At 43.0% G+C, this 15,546-nt stretch overlaps 1 protein-coding gene across 13 annotated transcripts in view; it reads right to left on the reverse strand.

The window, feature by feature from the left end:
* Positions 1-15,546, reverse strand: part of MACF1 (microtubule actin crosslinking factor 1) — a 346,247-nt gene that overhangs the window by 280,316 nt on the left and 50,385 nt on the right. The window contains exon 1 of one of the 13 annotated variants that reach the window (XM_082387377.1): positions 5,249-5,412. The exons of the other annotated variants lie outside the window; for them this stretch is intronic. Coding sequence (XP_082243503.1) covers positions 5,249-5,300 — 52 coding nt within the window. The 5' untranslated portion in view covers positions 5,301-5,412. Of the gene's footprint in view, positions 1-5,248; positions 5,413-15,546 lie in introns of those variants that run through there. 13 annotated transcript variants of the gene reach the window in all.

Genomic DNA, 15,546 nt, shown 5'->3' on the forward strand with positions numbered 1-15,546 from the left:
AACATACTGATCTTTGGGTTGTAGGATTTTAGTAATTTGGGTGTTTCGTTTTTCTATTCTTTCTATAAGGACAAAATACCGCATCTATTTAATTGCAGGGGGCGGGGGGGAATCTAAGTTTTTTTTCCTAGGGTTCTTTATTAGTCACACTGAAGAGGGGAGAAAAGTCCCCCAAAAAAGGCCACTTTGGGAGGCCCCATGTCAGGATGTGAGGGCTTGTCCTGCTAGCCCAGATGTGCCAACTGGGAACAGGCTTCCAGGCTGGTCAACTGAGTGGATGTCCAAAGTAAAGCTGTAAGATAATGAGAAAGATGACTTGACAAACACATCAGAACTAAGAGAACCAAAAATAAGCATGCCTCCTCAGGAGTCACCTAGTTCACTTATTCAACAACGTTGCCGCTGCCCAAAATATACCTGGAACCCCTCCTTTGGAAGTGCCTACAGACTAGTAGTACCATCTTTCCAATGTCTTCCAGAGCAGTACATTTCATTCTTTGAGACTGGAGTTAATGTTTCAAAGAGCCAACCTTGGATAGTATCATTTTTTGATCAAAAATTAGGTACGACTATAAAATGAGTATGGAATTTCTTATGGGCATCACAATCTGGCGCTGAAGAGAAAAACTACAAAAAGGATTTTATAAATGTATAGAGCATGGGCACCATTGTCAGAGTTGTTTTGGTATTTTTCTTTTTTTAAACTGTCTTTGGTGACTACTGAAGGACACTTGGATACATGAGTTTAGTGTAATTCAGTTCTTCAAATGTTTCTTTCATGCCTAATTTGTGCCAGGTACTATGCTGGGTCAGGAAGATACAAGAATAAATGAGACACAGTTCCCACCTTTAGCAACAGTATAGCTAACATCTCCTGGGATCTTAATTTGTGCTAGATGTTATTATATTTACTGTCTCATTTAACTGGTGAGATAAATCCTATTATCATCCCCATCTTACAAATGAAGAAAAAAAAAAAAGAGGTTTACAGAAGTTACAGGAAGCTTGCCCAAGAAGTAAAGACTACCAGGAAAAATCAAATGTTTAATAAAGTAACTATACCATAATGTGATATCCTTAAAATAAATATGTTTAAAGTGCTATAGTAACACAGATGAGAAAGAGAGAATAAATTATATGTGGAACTGCAAACAAAACAAACAAACAAAAAACCATGGGGGGACAGTAAGACTGAGCTAGGCACTAAAGGATAATAGAAGTTTGACACAAGGAGAAAAGGAAGGATAGTGGTCTTCCAGGCAGAGGGAACAGGACAGTATATATATGCAAAGGAAGAGAAGGGTGAAAGTACATGGGTATGTTGGGGTACATTTGCTTTAAAAAGTCAGCTATTATCCCACAGACCTATCACAAATTTTTCTTAGCAAAGGCTAGAGAACCACTTTCTCATTACTCAACCTCACCTACCTCTCTGCCTCCCTAATTAATCCCTAATTACCAGTCACAGCACAGGCCTGGGCTCTGCCAAAGGGCGGGACTTGGGCCAATAGTTCAACCTGTCGTGCCCACAAAAGTGGTGCATCTAGGCAGAAATCATTCAACAGCTGTGGGTGCTGGCAAGCTTGACAAATAAAGGTCAAAGCCTTCCAGAGGAAACAGGAGCAATGGAATATACTGCACCTCAATCCTGGCATCAAAGCATCAAAGATTCACAGGAAATTGGAGACAGGAACTTCAAGACTTACACAATGTCTCTATTCTCCCACAGGGCTCCCTTCAACAGTTACCCACTAGATGGAGGAGTGCTGCAAGCTGAACCATGTCAAGAAAAGCAAAGTCAGTAACTAAACAAAGAGGGGAGCCAATTACCTGCTTCCGTCAGGCCCTCCAGAATACACAAAGGTACAGGTGAAATGAAGAAGGGGAGTAGCTATTCACCATAATCAGGGGACAGTGGGTGAAACTCAACCCAGAGGAGAGTTTGACAAAGGCCACGGTGTGTGTCTAAATGTTGCCCTGTCAACTCAGAGTTGGGGGAATACTTATCTAACACCTGTAGCAATGTTCCAGAAATGATTATAAGGACTAAACCAAAACAACTACATGCCCTCGTTCCGGGCACCTCTCCCACCCGAAAAAGAGTCAGGTTCTGAGAGACAAGGGAGTTAATCAGACGCTTTCTTTGAGTGAACAGGACAAACTGCTGTATATTATACATTTTATGCCATAAAGACTATTATACAGCGTATATATGTGAATGAAGGATTAGAAAACCGAACACAGCTCAAGGAGGCTCGTGTGGAGAGAGAAGATCTATTGCCCTCACTCCAAAGCACCATACTGCTGCTGTCGCTCAGAGGAAGGTACCAAGTGTGTTTCACACATACACTCAGTCAGACTTGGGTATTCTCCCTACTTCATATGGTCCCCAGTATCAGACAGCTACACAATACAGCCATCTCGGCTGCTATACTCCCAGGCACTGTTATCTCCTCAGCAGGACAGATGACCCTGCTCTCGGGCCAGCCAAGCTTTGGTTGTACCACTGTAAAGAGCCTATGTTATGGCAATATTATAAGCGCTGCACGGATTAATACAGGGAAGTGCTCAGAGCAGTGCCTAGCCCATAACTAACATTTGCTGAGTGCATAATATTTTTAAGAATATCACTAGTGCTGCTGTCTTCCAGTCTCAACAATCAGTGAGATCAAGTAAGACCTGGAACCAAACATGTGGATGGGTGACTAGGGCTACAACTCCTCAGTCAGAGGGTGCCCTGATCCAGCTCATCCTGGACCAGTGCGGGCACAAGACTCACTGTGATTCAAACAAGTCTCTGGGAGGAACAGGAGAAAGAAGAGGTAGAACATTTGGTAAATTCCGACCACATACCAGACACTGAACTAAGTGCATATGTCTTCTTACTTATGTCCACAGCAGTAAGTGTTTCTGAGTTCACCTTAGACGTGCAGAGCCAAAATAACATGGCAGACAGCCCCAGTGTCTGGGTAGGAAGAGTGGAGCGGGAGCTGCTGCGCTCATTTCTCTTCTCTGGTTTCCGCCCCATACAGGACACCCACTATGACAGGTACATCTAGTCTGTCACTCATTCATTCCTAGCCATGTTATTCATTCATTCCTAGTAAAAACAGAGCAAAGGAAGGAGAAAAACAAACAAACTTTATAGGTGAACTGAGAAAACAAATGATTGCCAAGCTGGTTTCAATATAACGTCTTCCAAAAGCAAAAATATGTATGTAGCGTGTAACTTCAAACCTCTACAGCCCTGAGAAGATCAAATCAAGAGCTACTTGTTCCATTAGTCCCCTGAGAAAGTCAGGAGAGTTACAGGAAACTGGGGACCAAAACAACTCCTATTTAGGGAGTAAACATCCCATGCATGTTTTATGGGAGGAAAACAAGAAGTGCCCCCCACCCCTGCACTTTGTTCCTGAAGCACATACAGCAGAGGAAGACAGAGTTATGAGTGGAATGGTCTCCTGAGAACCTCAGGAATCCACTTAGGTCACTGCTAAGCCTGATCCACATAGGCTGTGGCCATCCTATTGTGGTTCACTGCTCCTGTAAACCCTTGACCAAAGGGGAACCAAAAGGAAAAGTTATATTAACCCCCTATAGTTTCCACCCACCGCCAATACGTCTTTAGAAAGTTCTGGCCCTTTATCAGAAGAATGACAGTAAGGATAACAGGGAATAAAACTATATTAAGGAGATCAGCGTCCAAGGAGAGGCCTAGGATTCCTACTCTGAGGCTTTTTTTCTCCTGAAGGAATAGGCAGGTTAATTAAGTTTGATAACCCTTCCATGAGTTTTGTAAACACAGGAGAAAAAAGGCTCCTGCTGTTGGGTGGGCTTCATGCCCAGGAATACAGAAGGATCCCCTAGGACAGGAAAGAGGGCAAGAAAAAGGGCTCTTGTACGGGACAAGGGTACAGTCCTGCACCTTCGTACAGTCCCCAGCAAGGCCCAGGAACCGGAAGAGTCACTGAGAAGCGCCACTGGTTTCTGTCCCCACCTGCCATCTCTCCCCCATGAGTCTGGATAAAGGAGTTCAGACTCTTCCTGGCCTCTCAAAACTTCCTTTGACAGGGAAGCAACAGTTGATGTTGCTCATTCTTGCTAAGACCTGTCTGATGCGTGATGAGCTTGGAGAGCCCTCAACCTAAAAGCGATTGGCTCCAGCTGTCAGAAGTTCTGGAAAAAATGTTTGTATGGCATGGGGGGAGAGACAAGGGAAGAGAAGATAGAGATCAATGAAACAATACTTTTTAGTTGTATATCCCTTTGTAGCATACAAAGCTCTTCAGGTATGTGTTCTCTTAGAAACTGTTCTTCTACAGATAATGAAAGAAAGTAAAATATCTATAGACCCTGGCAGGATGTGAGTCCAGATCGCCTGCCATCCCCCTCAACCCTGAAGGAAGCAACTTTACCCTTTTCCTCTATCTCCCCTGACTCTCTCCACACCCCATGGTCACTCTGGGTCCAGAACCCTGACTGCCAATGGAAGAAGGATGGTTTGAGCAGCTTCCTAAGAGATGGAAATAAAACTACCTATTAATAAGAAAAAGGGAAGTAAAAAGATTTCATTCATTTTCCTCCTTAATAGCCAAAAAAGAGTCTTGCATCATCATACCTGACAGCATTTTTCTCATATATTATATAATCAGTGAAAAGTTTGCCAACCATGCAAAGCAAACACTAATCCCTTTAAATATTATTTTAGTAAAAAGCTGTCCCCTTTAAAGTCACTGATTTACCCTTTACAATGGCGTCTCTGCCCTATCAACCTGCATTCCTCCTCCCCTCCACAACCATTCCCGACTCCGTGTTCTCTCTCCAGATGGGGCTCTGACTCACTGTAGACACAGGCGAGTGGAAAATCTGGCCCAAGAACCCCAGCTACACCTAGGTGAGGCTGCAGGGCCCAAAGCAGGAGCCCTCTGCCCACCCTGCCGGGAGCACCCTGAGCGCTGCTGAGTTCAAGGGGCCGAACGTGGCTTCAGTGCCCATTCAAGCAAGAGAACAGGCTGCGGCTGGAGCAGCTGCGAGGATTCCCTCCCGTCACCCACTACTGCATTTACAAACTCTATTCCTTCTATGTAATTGCCCAAACACAGAAAAAACTATGGCCAGCTCTGAGTCAGAGGCCTTTCTAAGCCCCTAGGGATTGATGGAGAGTAAAGACCCCATACAACACACACCACAGCAAGTGTTCACACAAACAGCAAGGACAAAAGGCGGGGAGCCAGAAGCCCTGGAATACCTCTCAGGTTGTTGAGCCCCTCCAGGAACTTCTGGTACTTGTAAGCGTTCATGCCCCGGGCTTAGCTGTGTCGGCTCAGTGGCTGGAAGTAGGCACCTTGGCACAGTGACAGCTGAGAAGGGAGAGCTCCACTGCCGTCTCCTAGCCCCCAAGAACTGGACTTTGACCACACTTGCAAGTGACGTCACCAGAGGAGCCTCATTACATTACAGCCCTTTGTGCGCCCTCATTTGCTGCAATGAGCGGAAACACCTCCCCAGGATAGGCCAGCCCCTCCTTTGTGCAAATGAGTCAGGAGACCACAGCAGCCCCTGCCTATCATCTGCCACCTCATCTGCTACCTTCTCTTTAGACACCAGCCCAGGCTCCACTGGGATTACTGCTCCTCTGGTTTAAACTCTAGGGAGAGAGGCTTAAATGCTTCTCAGGACACCAGCTAGGGGCTCATCTAACATCTGAGAATGAAACTTTTAAAGGGCCACACTCACCATAAGAATGTCACAACACGAGTTCCTGGGCAAATATCACATGGCAATGAGACAGGTTTTACAAAATAAACAACCAACCCTGCACGCTCCTCACAGCAGTCATGTTTACAGACTGGAATACAGCCACACACAGACGAGGCACTGCATATGAACACAGTCCGGAGAGAAGCAGAAACTGTTCTGGGACGCCACTCCCCAAATGCTAAAAGCCCAATTCAGGGAGGCAAGACCTTCCCCAAAAACAACAAGGGAGAAAATGCAGCCCAGACACCACCCGCATTCTCCCCATGCTGGGGCACTGTTTCACTCAGCTAATTTGTTTTTACTTTGCTTTAGTGATGTCAGTAGCTGATGCAAATTTCCTTCTACTCCATCAGCCTCAAAAAGATGACTAACCCCCCCACATACACACACAATTGTCACAGGCTCTTAGGATAAGCTACACAGATTATAATTAGAGGAAAAAATTAGCAAATTTCTTCAAATTCCTTAGCATCTTTAAATTTCTTAGCATCTTTAAATTTCTTAGCATCTTTGTTGTAAGGCAAAGTAGTTCATCTGCATTGTTATATTCATCTTTGAAAATGTTTTTATGAAAGTAACATGTGAAAGTAACATACATATGAAAGTATGTAATTTTCATTTACAGATGAGAAAATACACAGAGTTAAGCAAACTAGCCAAAAGTCACACATCAGGCCAATAAGACAGCATGAAAAGAACATACATTTCCCAAACCTGAGCTAAGTATCCATGAGCAATAACCAAGTCAGACTCCACTGAACAACCCCTCATAAGAAAGACACCCCTCTCCCAGGTATGAAGTTTTTCAGAGTAACCTGCCAGGCAGGCTGCCATTCAGTGACCTGAAAGAACTCACAGTGTGCCAAACACAATGTTCCACAGAACTCCCAATGATGCAGGCTGGATACAGGTGGAGAAACTGTATAAGTAGCATTGTGAAAACAAAGAGAAAAGGGAGGATGTCTACTTGAAAATATCAGGCTAAATAAAATTAACAGCTGCTAAGATAATGGAAAGGGAAAATCTCTGGATAATAAAAATAACCAACCCAAGCTTTTGTGCCTTCCTATGCTACTAGTCAGTCAACAGTGCCAACAAGGTAGCCAGCCACTGTGCAGATCTTGAGTGTTAGGAGTCACGGGGCACACAACACATGGTTTCTTTTCTCAAAGAACCATTTAATGGGCAAGGTTAAAAGAGAGTTTAATGCTTACAGAGCATAACAAACAGTGGGAAACAGTAAACACATACACGCACACCAAATATAGATTCTACAACATACTACTCTGAGAATCAAAGTGTCTTTGAGGTCACCTAGTCCAACAGACCAGGTGCCTTGGATTCCTCACCTCTGAAATGAAGCTGTGGATGAGAAAGGCAAACATTAAATGACAGTTCAGATCACATATGTCTGTTTCCTGGTTTTATTCTACTATTTCTCCTGGAAGAGTATGGATAAGAGAGCACAATGGAAATAACTTTGGTTATAGAGTCAAGATACCTGGATTCCAGAGTTTATCTCAAGATCCAACTTTGCCATTAACTAGCTATGTGAGCAGGAGCTCCAAATTCCTATAAAATGCTAGTTCTTGTTTTGTTTTGTTTTAGGCCACAAACTCCAGTCAGAATCTGATGAAAACTAAAGATACTCTCCCTAGGAAAAGGCACATATTCACCCACCTACAAACTTTTGTTTACAAGTGGATAGGGGTTAGTGAACCATAGGTAAAGAACCTCTGAACTGATTTCTAAGACCTCGTCTGTGTGAAGATCTGAGAGCAATTAACATAGAACAATCTGAATGTAAGTACTGAAAAGAACAAGGTGTAAAGGAATGATCAATCAGCCGGGGAAGAGCTGGGCCCCCTTCCTTTAATGCCCCCATAAAATTCTGTCTGAGACTCCTCCCACCTAAGGGAGGAAAGCAGCCCAGACAACAGGAATCTAACAGCAGGAACAACTGACTTTTAAAATAGCCACTTGAACTAAGTGCATTTAAAAGACAACACATGCTAGTCTGTCATTTCCTCTGCATGTTTCACCATTGAAATTGTTTAGTAACATTTTATCAGATAAAAATTAAACAAAAACAAGGATGTTTAGAACTATGAAGTGAGTGATGGTTAACTTGAGGCTCTTGGGAAGTGGGGAGGGGGGACAGTGGCCTGGACTCCAGTTGTTTTCTTGCACACCAGGGACCTTTCCCCAGAATCAGAGCATTTCAAAGCACCATAGTCCAACAACTCTCTGTGCTCCTCATGGCCATTCATCTTTTATCCTCATAGGTCCCATGATGGCAAACAGTGAGAGGTAACCTCGGGTGGTAAGAGAGAGTCTGCCCTAAGTTCCAGACAGAGACAGACAAATGTGAAAGGCTCAGGATCTGGCAGTCTAACAGACACTCTGGCCAGCTGCTGACAAGGGGGAGCCCTGCTGTCTCCAACAGCCTTTACAAAGGCGCAGACACCAAAGAGCTGAGTGGAGCTTGACTGAATGCAGGCAGATCAGGAAGTCCAGACTTCAGTGCATGAGGTGTGGTCCTCAGGGCTGCTGACTGTATAGTGACAGGATGACAGCTAAAAAGGAATTACCTGCCCTGCCCTCGGGTGGGCTCAGGGACGCTGGAGCCCAGGTAGAGAGAAGGCCTGAGTCAGATTCAGGATATTACTCCTGAAACAGGAGAGCAAGTCTGCCAGCAGAGTTTCAGCTGAGGAGAAAGTTCGAGGCCCAGAAGGAGAGAACAAGTCCTATGTTGGAGTTCCCACAGTTCCCCAAAGCCTCTAGAAATCAAGACCTTCCATATTCCTTTGAGGCAACCTTTCTCTTAAAAACAAAGGTTGTCCTCCGACAAGGCACCCTCACGTCATCAGGGTCAGTGACACTAAATATGCACAGTTAAGGAATTCACCCATTCCACACACATCTGCTGCATACTCACCATGCACCAGGCCCCAACCTACGTGCCTGGAACACAGAACTCAGAGCCTAAGGAGAGAGCAGAAGGAAAAAGGAAGGAAACTGTCTCCTCAGACTCAGAGAAGATAAGGGTCATGCGTGGTCAAAGTGAAGGCCCAGCTGCTCACTCTCAACACCAACCCTGAAGACAAGAGGTCTAGAGACATGAAAGGTAATGCTGCTTGGGATTTCCCGCGTGGCGCAGTGGTTGGGAGTCCGCCTGCCAATGCAGGGGACGCAGGTACGATCCCTGGTCCGAGAAGATCCCACATGCCGCGGAGCAACTAAGCCCATTCGCCACAACTACTGAGCCTGCGCTCTAGAACCTGCGCTCCACAACTACTAAAGCCTGTGCGCCTAGAGCCCGTGCTCCACAACAAGAGAAGACGCTGCACCGCAAGGAAGAGTAGCCCCCGTCGGCCGCAACTAGAGAAAGCCCGCGCGCAGCAACAAAGACCCAACGCAGCCAAAAATAAATAAATTTAAAAAAAAAAAAGAAAGGTAATGCTGCTTAAAGACATCATTTTCTTTGAGGCAGGACTGACACCCTGACAGCCAGTTGCCACCGTTACCCCCAAGCAGCTGCTGACCCAGGAAGACAACAAAAATGTTTCCAGTGACTTAAGAAGCCAGTAACAAAAGCAGGTGCCAGGTTCACAGTCCTATTCAGGGAGCAACAAAGATCACTTTCTTCATTGTCTCCCCTGGCAGCAGTGTCTGATGGAGCACGGGGTTGAATTACACCTTGTCCCACTGGTCCTATACAGAGAAAATGAGTTTACCATCTGAAGAAGGGTTGTCCCCAGGGCCAAGGCTGTCTCTGCAGGGCTGAGGAACTGAAGACAAAAGAAGTCAGACCTCTTGCTTAGAAGGAAAGGACTGAAAGGGCAAGACAAAGGGAGGCTGTAACGGGAACTAAGTGCGGGTCCCAGGAGTTCTGCCCACCCTGCACTCAACCGTGGCCTGGAGAGGTACTTTGTGTGGTCAGACCTATACTAAGGCCCGACAACAGGCTTAAAGGGGGTTTGTGCTTTAGGCCATGGACCCTCAAACCAGCTCCCTCTCCTTGATCCTTTTCTTCTTGGCTGTGTGGTCCATGGAGAAATGGGTGAATCCTATGCATCCTCTCCTCCCTACGGTGATTACATAATAGTACAAGTCCAAACAAGGTAAAAAAAAAAAATGAGCAATTGGGAGGGAAGGCAGAAATACCTGCTTCTAGGGTGAATCTGAACCTGCATGACCTCAGATTATAGCCCCAACTGAAACTAGGTTTATAAAATCATAAAATAATGTAAAAGCCTCATTGCTAGGCACTCTGAGGACCTACGAAAAAGGTCAGAAGCAAGAGTCACCTACCAATGGAACAAGGTTAGAGGTCTCCAGCAGAGAGACGGGAGGGAAGGAAATTTATCTCAACAAAAGCCTACTGAAACGGCTACAGGTATGCAGGTGTAATAGAGATCAACAGCTTCCCCCCTCCAAGAACAGTCTCTCTCATCAACTCCATCAGGACCCAGACACAGCGGTACCTCCAAGTCAGTTAAAAGTAGGCGCCTGCTAAGGAGAACCACATTTAGTTATTCTGACAAAGGGGAATGCGATGCTGTGCTTCTAGCCCAATTCACCTGGGCTCCTCCACCAGCAAATAAAACAAGTCTCCAAAAAGACAGGCCACCAACTTCCGGTAGCATTTCTTTGTTGCTTTTGAGCAGAGAAAGGAGGCAAAATAAACATTTTTGAGAGTCAGATTGCAGGTACTAAAAATAACACAATGGATTTCTCCTCTGAAGCTGTCTTTTGCTAACAATGAGGTTATACATATTTTTTTAAGTTCAAGACAGACTGCTTAGTGGTGATTCCAGGATGGCAGGGTATGAGTTCTGAGAAACTTCTTACTCTGAGTCTAAGATAACATACTGTTGGAGTACCCTACAGTGTTAAGGTGGTACTAAAAGCATCTAGCAGACAGAACCTCAGTGAGGGTGTCAGCACAACACCTGTTTAATGAGTAGTGGGTACATATGTAGAGGATACATATGTATATGCTACAGTATTTTCTATACTTGTTTATATGCTTGAAATAGTCATAATAAAAAGTTAAAGCAATGGATGAAACTATCCATCAAATTTACAAATATGCATATCCTTTGATCCAACAATTCCACACCTAAGAATTTTTCCTAAAAATATACATATGTAAAATGACAAGTGTACAACAAAGTTTTTCATTTTAGCATTTTATAAGAGCAAAAGATTGGCAGCACCCTTAATGTCCATCAATAGGGAACTGGCTAAATAAATGATAGTACATCCATACAATGAAATAATAAGCATGGAGGAAAAAAAGGTCTATATGTGCTGATATGGATTAATAGTCAAGATACAATAAGTAAAAGAAAATGTCAGAACAGTGTGTATAGTACCTCTCATTTACGTTTTTAAAAAGAGGAAGGAGGAAGAATATATACAATTGAGACTCCACAAAGACAGGGATTTTTATCTGTTTTGTTCACTGTTTGTCCCCAGAGCCTAGCATAGTACCTAGCACATGCTAGGTACTCAATAAATATTTGCTGAATTAATTCCTTAATTCATAAGATATGTGAATGAATTCATAAGATATGTGAATGAATTCATAAGATATGTAAATGCACATATCTCTGGAAGGAAGCACAAGAAACTGATAAACTGACCGTCTTCAGGGAGAGGAAAAAGGGTGGCTGGGGTGAAGAAAAAAAAAAAAAAAGGCTTTTCACTGTATATCTCTTTGTACCTTTTGAATATTCAATTATGTGCACACGTTGCCTAGCCAAAAAATAAATGAGCGTTTAAAAGCCAAGAATTTGAGATTCTGAATCCTGATGCCAGCACTGCCGCTGACCACTGAACCTTCTCAAGCAGTCATTCATACATTCAACAAGCCTACCCTGTGTGTCTGCCCTGGGCCAAATGTGTAGAGCGCTGAGGATGGAGATGAAGAGCTCAGAGTCTCTTCCCTCAAGTAGCCAACAATCTAGTGAGAGAGACGAGCAAGTGAACCAAACACAATGTAGCGCAGCTGATGCTGATGAAGGTGCACAGAAGCGAAGAGAAGAGGAAGCAGGGAAGCAGGGAAGCCTGGGGAAGGCTTCCCAGAAGAGATGCTGCTGGAACTGGGACTTCAGGGCCAGAGGGAATTAGATTGATGGCGACAGGAGTGTCACAGACAAAGGAAACAAAGTAGAAACGTGAGAAAACATGATATATTTATGGAACTTAAAATAGTTTGATATGGATAGCGTGCAGGGTACACACTGCCCTGGAAGAATGATGGCAGGACATGTAAGCTTTGCACGCCATGCTAAAGAAACCATATCTCGTCCTAAAGACAATGGAAAGCCATTGAAAGGGTTTAAGCTCGGGAATGACTTTTTTGATGATCAGATTTTAATTCTAGAAAGAGCATTTAGCAGTAGTGAAAAGGAGGGAAGCAAAACAGAAGGGAGGGAGACTAGTTAGGACACTGTTATGGTTGTATGCTGAGAAATAATAGAATCTGAACTAAGAAAATAGTATTCAGGATGGGAAGAAATGAAGGAATGTGAGAGTAAAATTACACAGCATTTGATCACTGTTTGAGTTAGGGTGGGGTAGGGTAGATGGACCAAGAGAGGGAAGACTGTCAAGTCACTTGTGTGACTGGGTAGAAGACAATGCCTTAAATAAAGGGAGGAATAGCAGGTTTCCTGGAAAGAAGATGAAGGGTTCAGTTTGGAACATGTTGAGTAAAAGATACCTATACAGTATCCAAAAGAAGTTCTCCAACACTCAGAGACAAGTGTCTGGAGCTCAGGAGAGAGATCAGGCCCAGCAGTTGAAGCCAAGAGTATGAATAAGGTCACTCGAGAAAATTATGTAGAGGGCCAAAGACAAAATCCCAGAAAGCACCTTTATTTAATGGAAGATAAACCTGTAAACGAAGGAAGAAAATCAGGGAAAGATGAGGTCATAAAAGGTTAAGGATGGAGAGCTTTCAAGCAGGATGGAGTGTTTCATTTCATGGTGTCAAGTACCACAGAAAGGTCAGGTAAGATCAGGGCTGAAAAATTACCATTGGATTTGGCAATTAGGAGATGATTGGTGACCTTAACAACAGCAATTTCAGGAGAGCGGAGGGGGTTAAAAGCTAAAGGTCAGATATATACTACTCTTAAGAATCTTAGGGGAAACAAACAACAAGTAAAAGAGGATTCTCACTTAACATCTCCTGTCTACCACTTCCCCTCCCATAATATTGATATATCTGAGTATTATTTTAAGAAAAATAAGTAGGAAAATGCGCAAAAAATAGTGTTTGCACTTTATTAGGTGTTAGCTGTAGAATGATAATAATCCAGTGTATTACTACTACTATATTAAAGCTGGTTCCACTTACTCCATAAATCACCAAACATTTTGGGACACTTATGTGCCATATACAGAGCTGGCAATGTTGGAGATAAAATGGAGTTTACAATATAGTCCTCAACCTCTAGGAGCTTCCAATCTTGCAGAAGAAAATAAAGCATATGTACAAATAGGATGTTAAAGTACAATATAAATGATACTTTAAAAAATTGCCACTAGAATTTAGGAAACTAGGAACTAACTTCCAGTGGGGTGATCGGAGAAGGTTTCCTAGAGGACTTCGGGGTGGGTTATGAACAAGGCGTAAGATCTGTACAGCAGACACAGTGAGTGAAGACGCTCCAGAAAGACAGTCTTGTCGGGCTTCGATGTGAGGAGGTAGCTGGAGAGGATGCTGGGAAGGTTATTATGGAGGGCTTTAAAGATCAGGCTGAGGAGACTGAGCCGGCCTCTCTGCTGACTGCTGCTCTGCAGTGCCCGCTGCCTGTGGGGTATTTCCACCCGAGCATGCCACAGCAACTAGAACTCAAGTTATTAAAAGTGAATCCACATCTTTCCTCCTCAAATCAATGCCTCCTTTGAATTTCCTCCTTTGAGTAATGGTACCATCCTTTGCTCAACCCACTATCAAGTCCTATCGGTTCTTCCAAATACCTCTCACGGTCACCTCCTTTATTCAATAGTCAACCTCTCCTGTCTAATTCTCACTACCTCTCACCTGGATTGCTTAAACAGCCTTAAAAAAAAAAAAAAAAAAAAAAAAAAAAGGACTTCCCTCCTTCTCACCCAATCCATGTTGCATGTGCTGCTAGATCAGTCTTCCTAAAACACAGCCTTAATTCAATCATTCCAATAGATAAAACCTCTGACAGAAACACAAAACCTACCACAGGTGGAAAAAATCTCAATGAAGTATAAAAACTCAACCACATGGTACAACTTTTATGGAGAGGGGTTTAGCAAAATATACCTAAAAATTTTTAAAGTGTCCAATAACTTTTGACACAGCAACTTCACTCCTAGGAATTTATATAAAAGAAACGTGGTTAAATGTGCAAATACACACACACACAAAGTATATTCATCCCATTGTTTATAACAGCAAATGATGCAAAATTACCTAAAAGTCCAACAATTAGGGGGCCATCTCAAGTCTCACTGCACCACACACAGGAATGTTGACAACAAGGTAAATTATGATAGGAGTACATATTTTTGACACTGAAAGATTTTTACCATACAGTAAGTGAAGAAAACAAGTTACAAATAGTATATTTTTACAAATTTGTATTTATATGTATATATTTGCAGAAGAAAATGTATGAAAGAAAATACAGCGAAATACTTACAGTGGTTATCCAAAAGTGGTGGGATTTTAGGTGAGTTTAATTTTATAGTTTTGTTTATTGTTTTATAATTTTCATACAATAAACAAGGGTATTTTGTGAAATAAAATGAGTAGAGCAGATGCTACCACAGCTAATATCCAACAGCAGCATAGCTCCTTTAGACTTTCCAAACATCCTTTATCTGGAGATAGCAAGACCTTTGTATACAATTCAACCAACCCAACAATTCAACCAATTATTATAGTACCAAAAAAAAAAAAGGAAGAAGAAGGCACAGTCTGCCCTCATTGAACTCATGGTCTAGGAGAGCCAAATACACAGACAACTGTAGAACACAACGATAAGTACTATCACAAAGGGATGTATAAAGTACCATGAAAACTCAGATGAGGAGGTAAGTTAAATTTTTCCTGGAGAGAAGGAAAGAAGCTGGAACATCATAAAAAGCTAGTTCATTTTAGCTGGGATGAAGATTACTTAACAATATGAATAGGAGTTTGTGAAGCTGACAAAATGCAAAGAACATCCAAGGCATAGCAAACAACATAAACAAGGGATACAACTGAGAATCACACCCAAGCCAAGTCTGAACTTTACCTTGTGGAAGAACAGAAGGCAGTGAGCATTGGAGTTTTTAAGAAGAGATACAGCATGATCACTGACAGTCAGCCAAAGATGATGAGTGCCTAAAACAGAGCAGTGGCAGGACATGAAAGCAACCTAAGTGTCCATCGACAGATGAATGGATAAAGAAGATGTGGCACATATATACAATGGAATATTACTCAGCCATAAAAAGAAATGAAATTGAGTTATCTGTAGTGAGGTGGATGGACCCAGAGTCTGTCATACAGAGTGAAGTAAGTCAGAAAGAGAAAAACAAATACCGTACGCTAACACATATATATGGAATCAAAAAAAAAAAAAGGTTCTGAAGAACCTAGGGGCAGGACAGGAATAAAGACGCAGATGTAGAGAATGGACTTGAGGACACGGGGAGGGGGAAGGGTAAGCTGGGACGAAGTGAGAGAGTAGCACTGACATATATACACTACCAAATGTACAACAGATAACTAGTGGGAAGCAACCACAT

This window comes from Balaenoptera borealis (genome assembly GCF_965194805.1).
Source record: "Balaenoptera borealis genome assembly, chromosome: 1".
Lineage (NCBI taxonomy): Eukaryota > Metazoa > Chordata > Mammalia > Artiodactyla > Balaenopteridae > Balaenoptera > Balaenoptera borealis.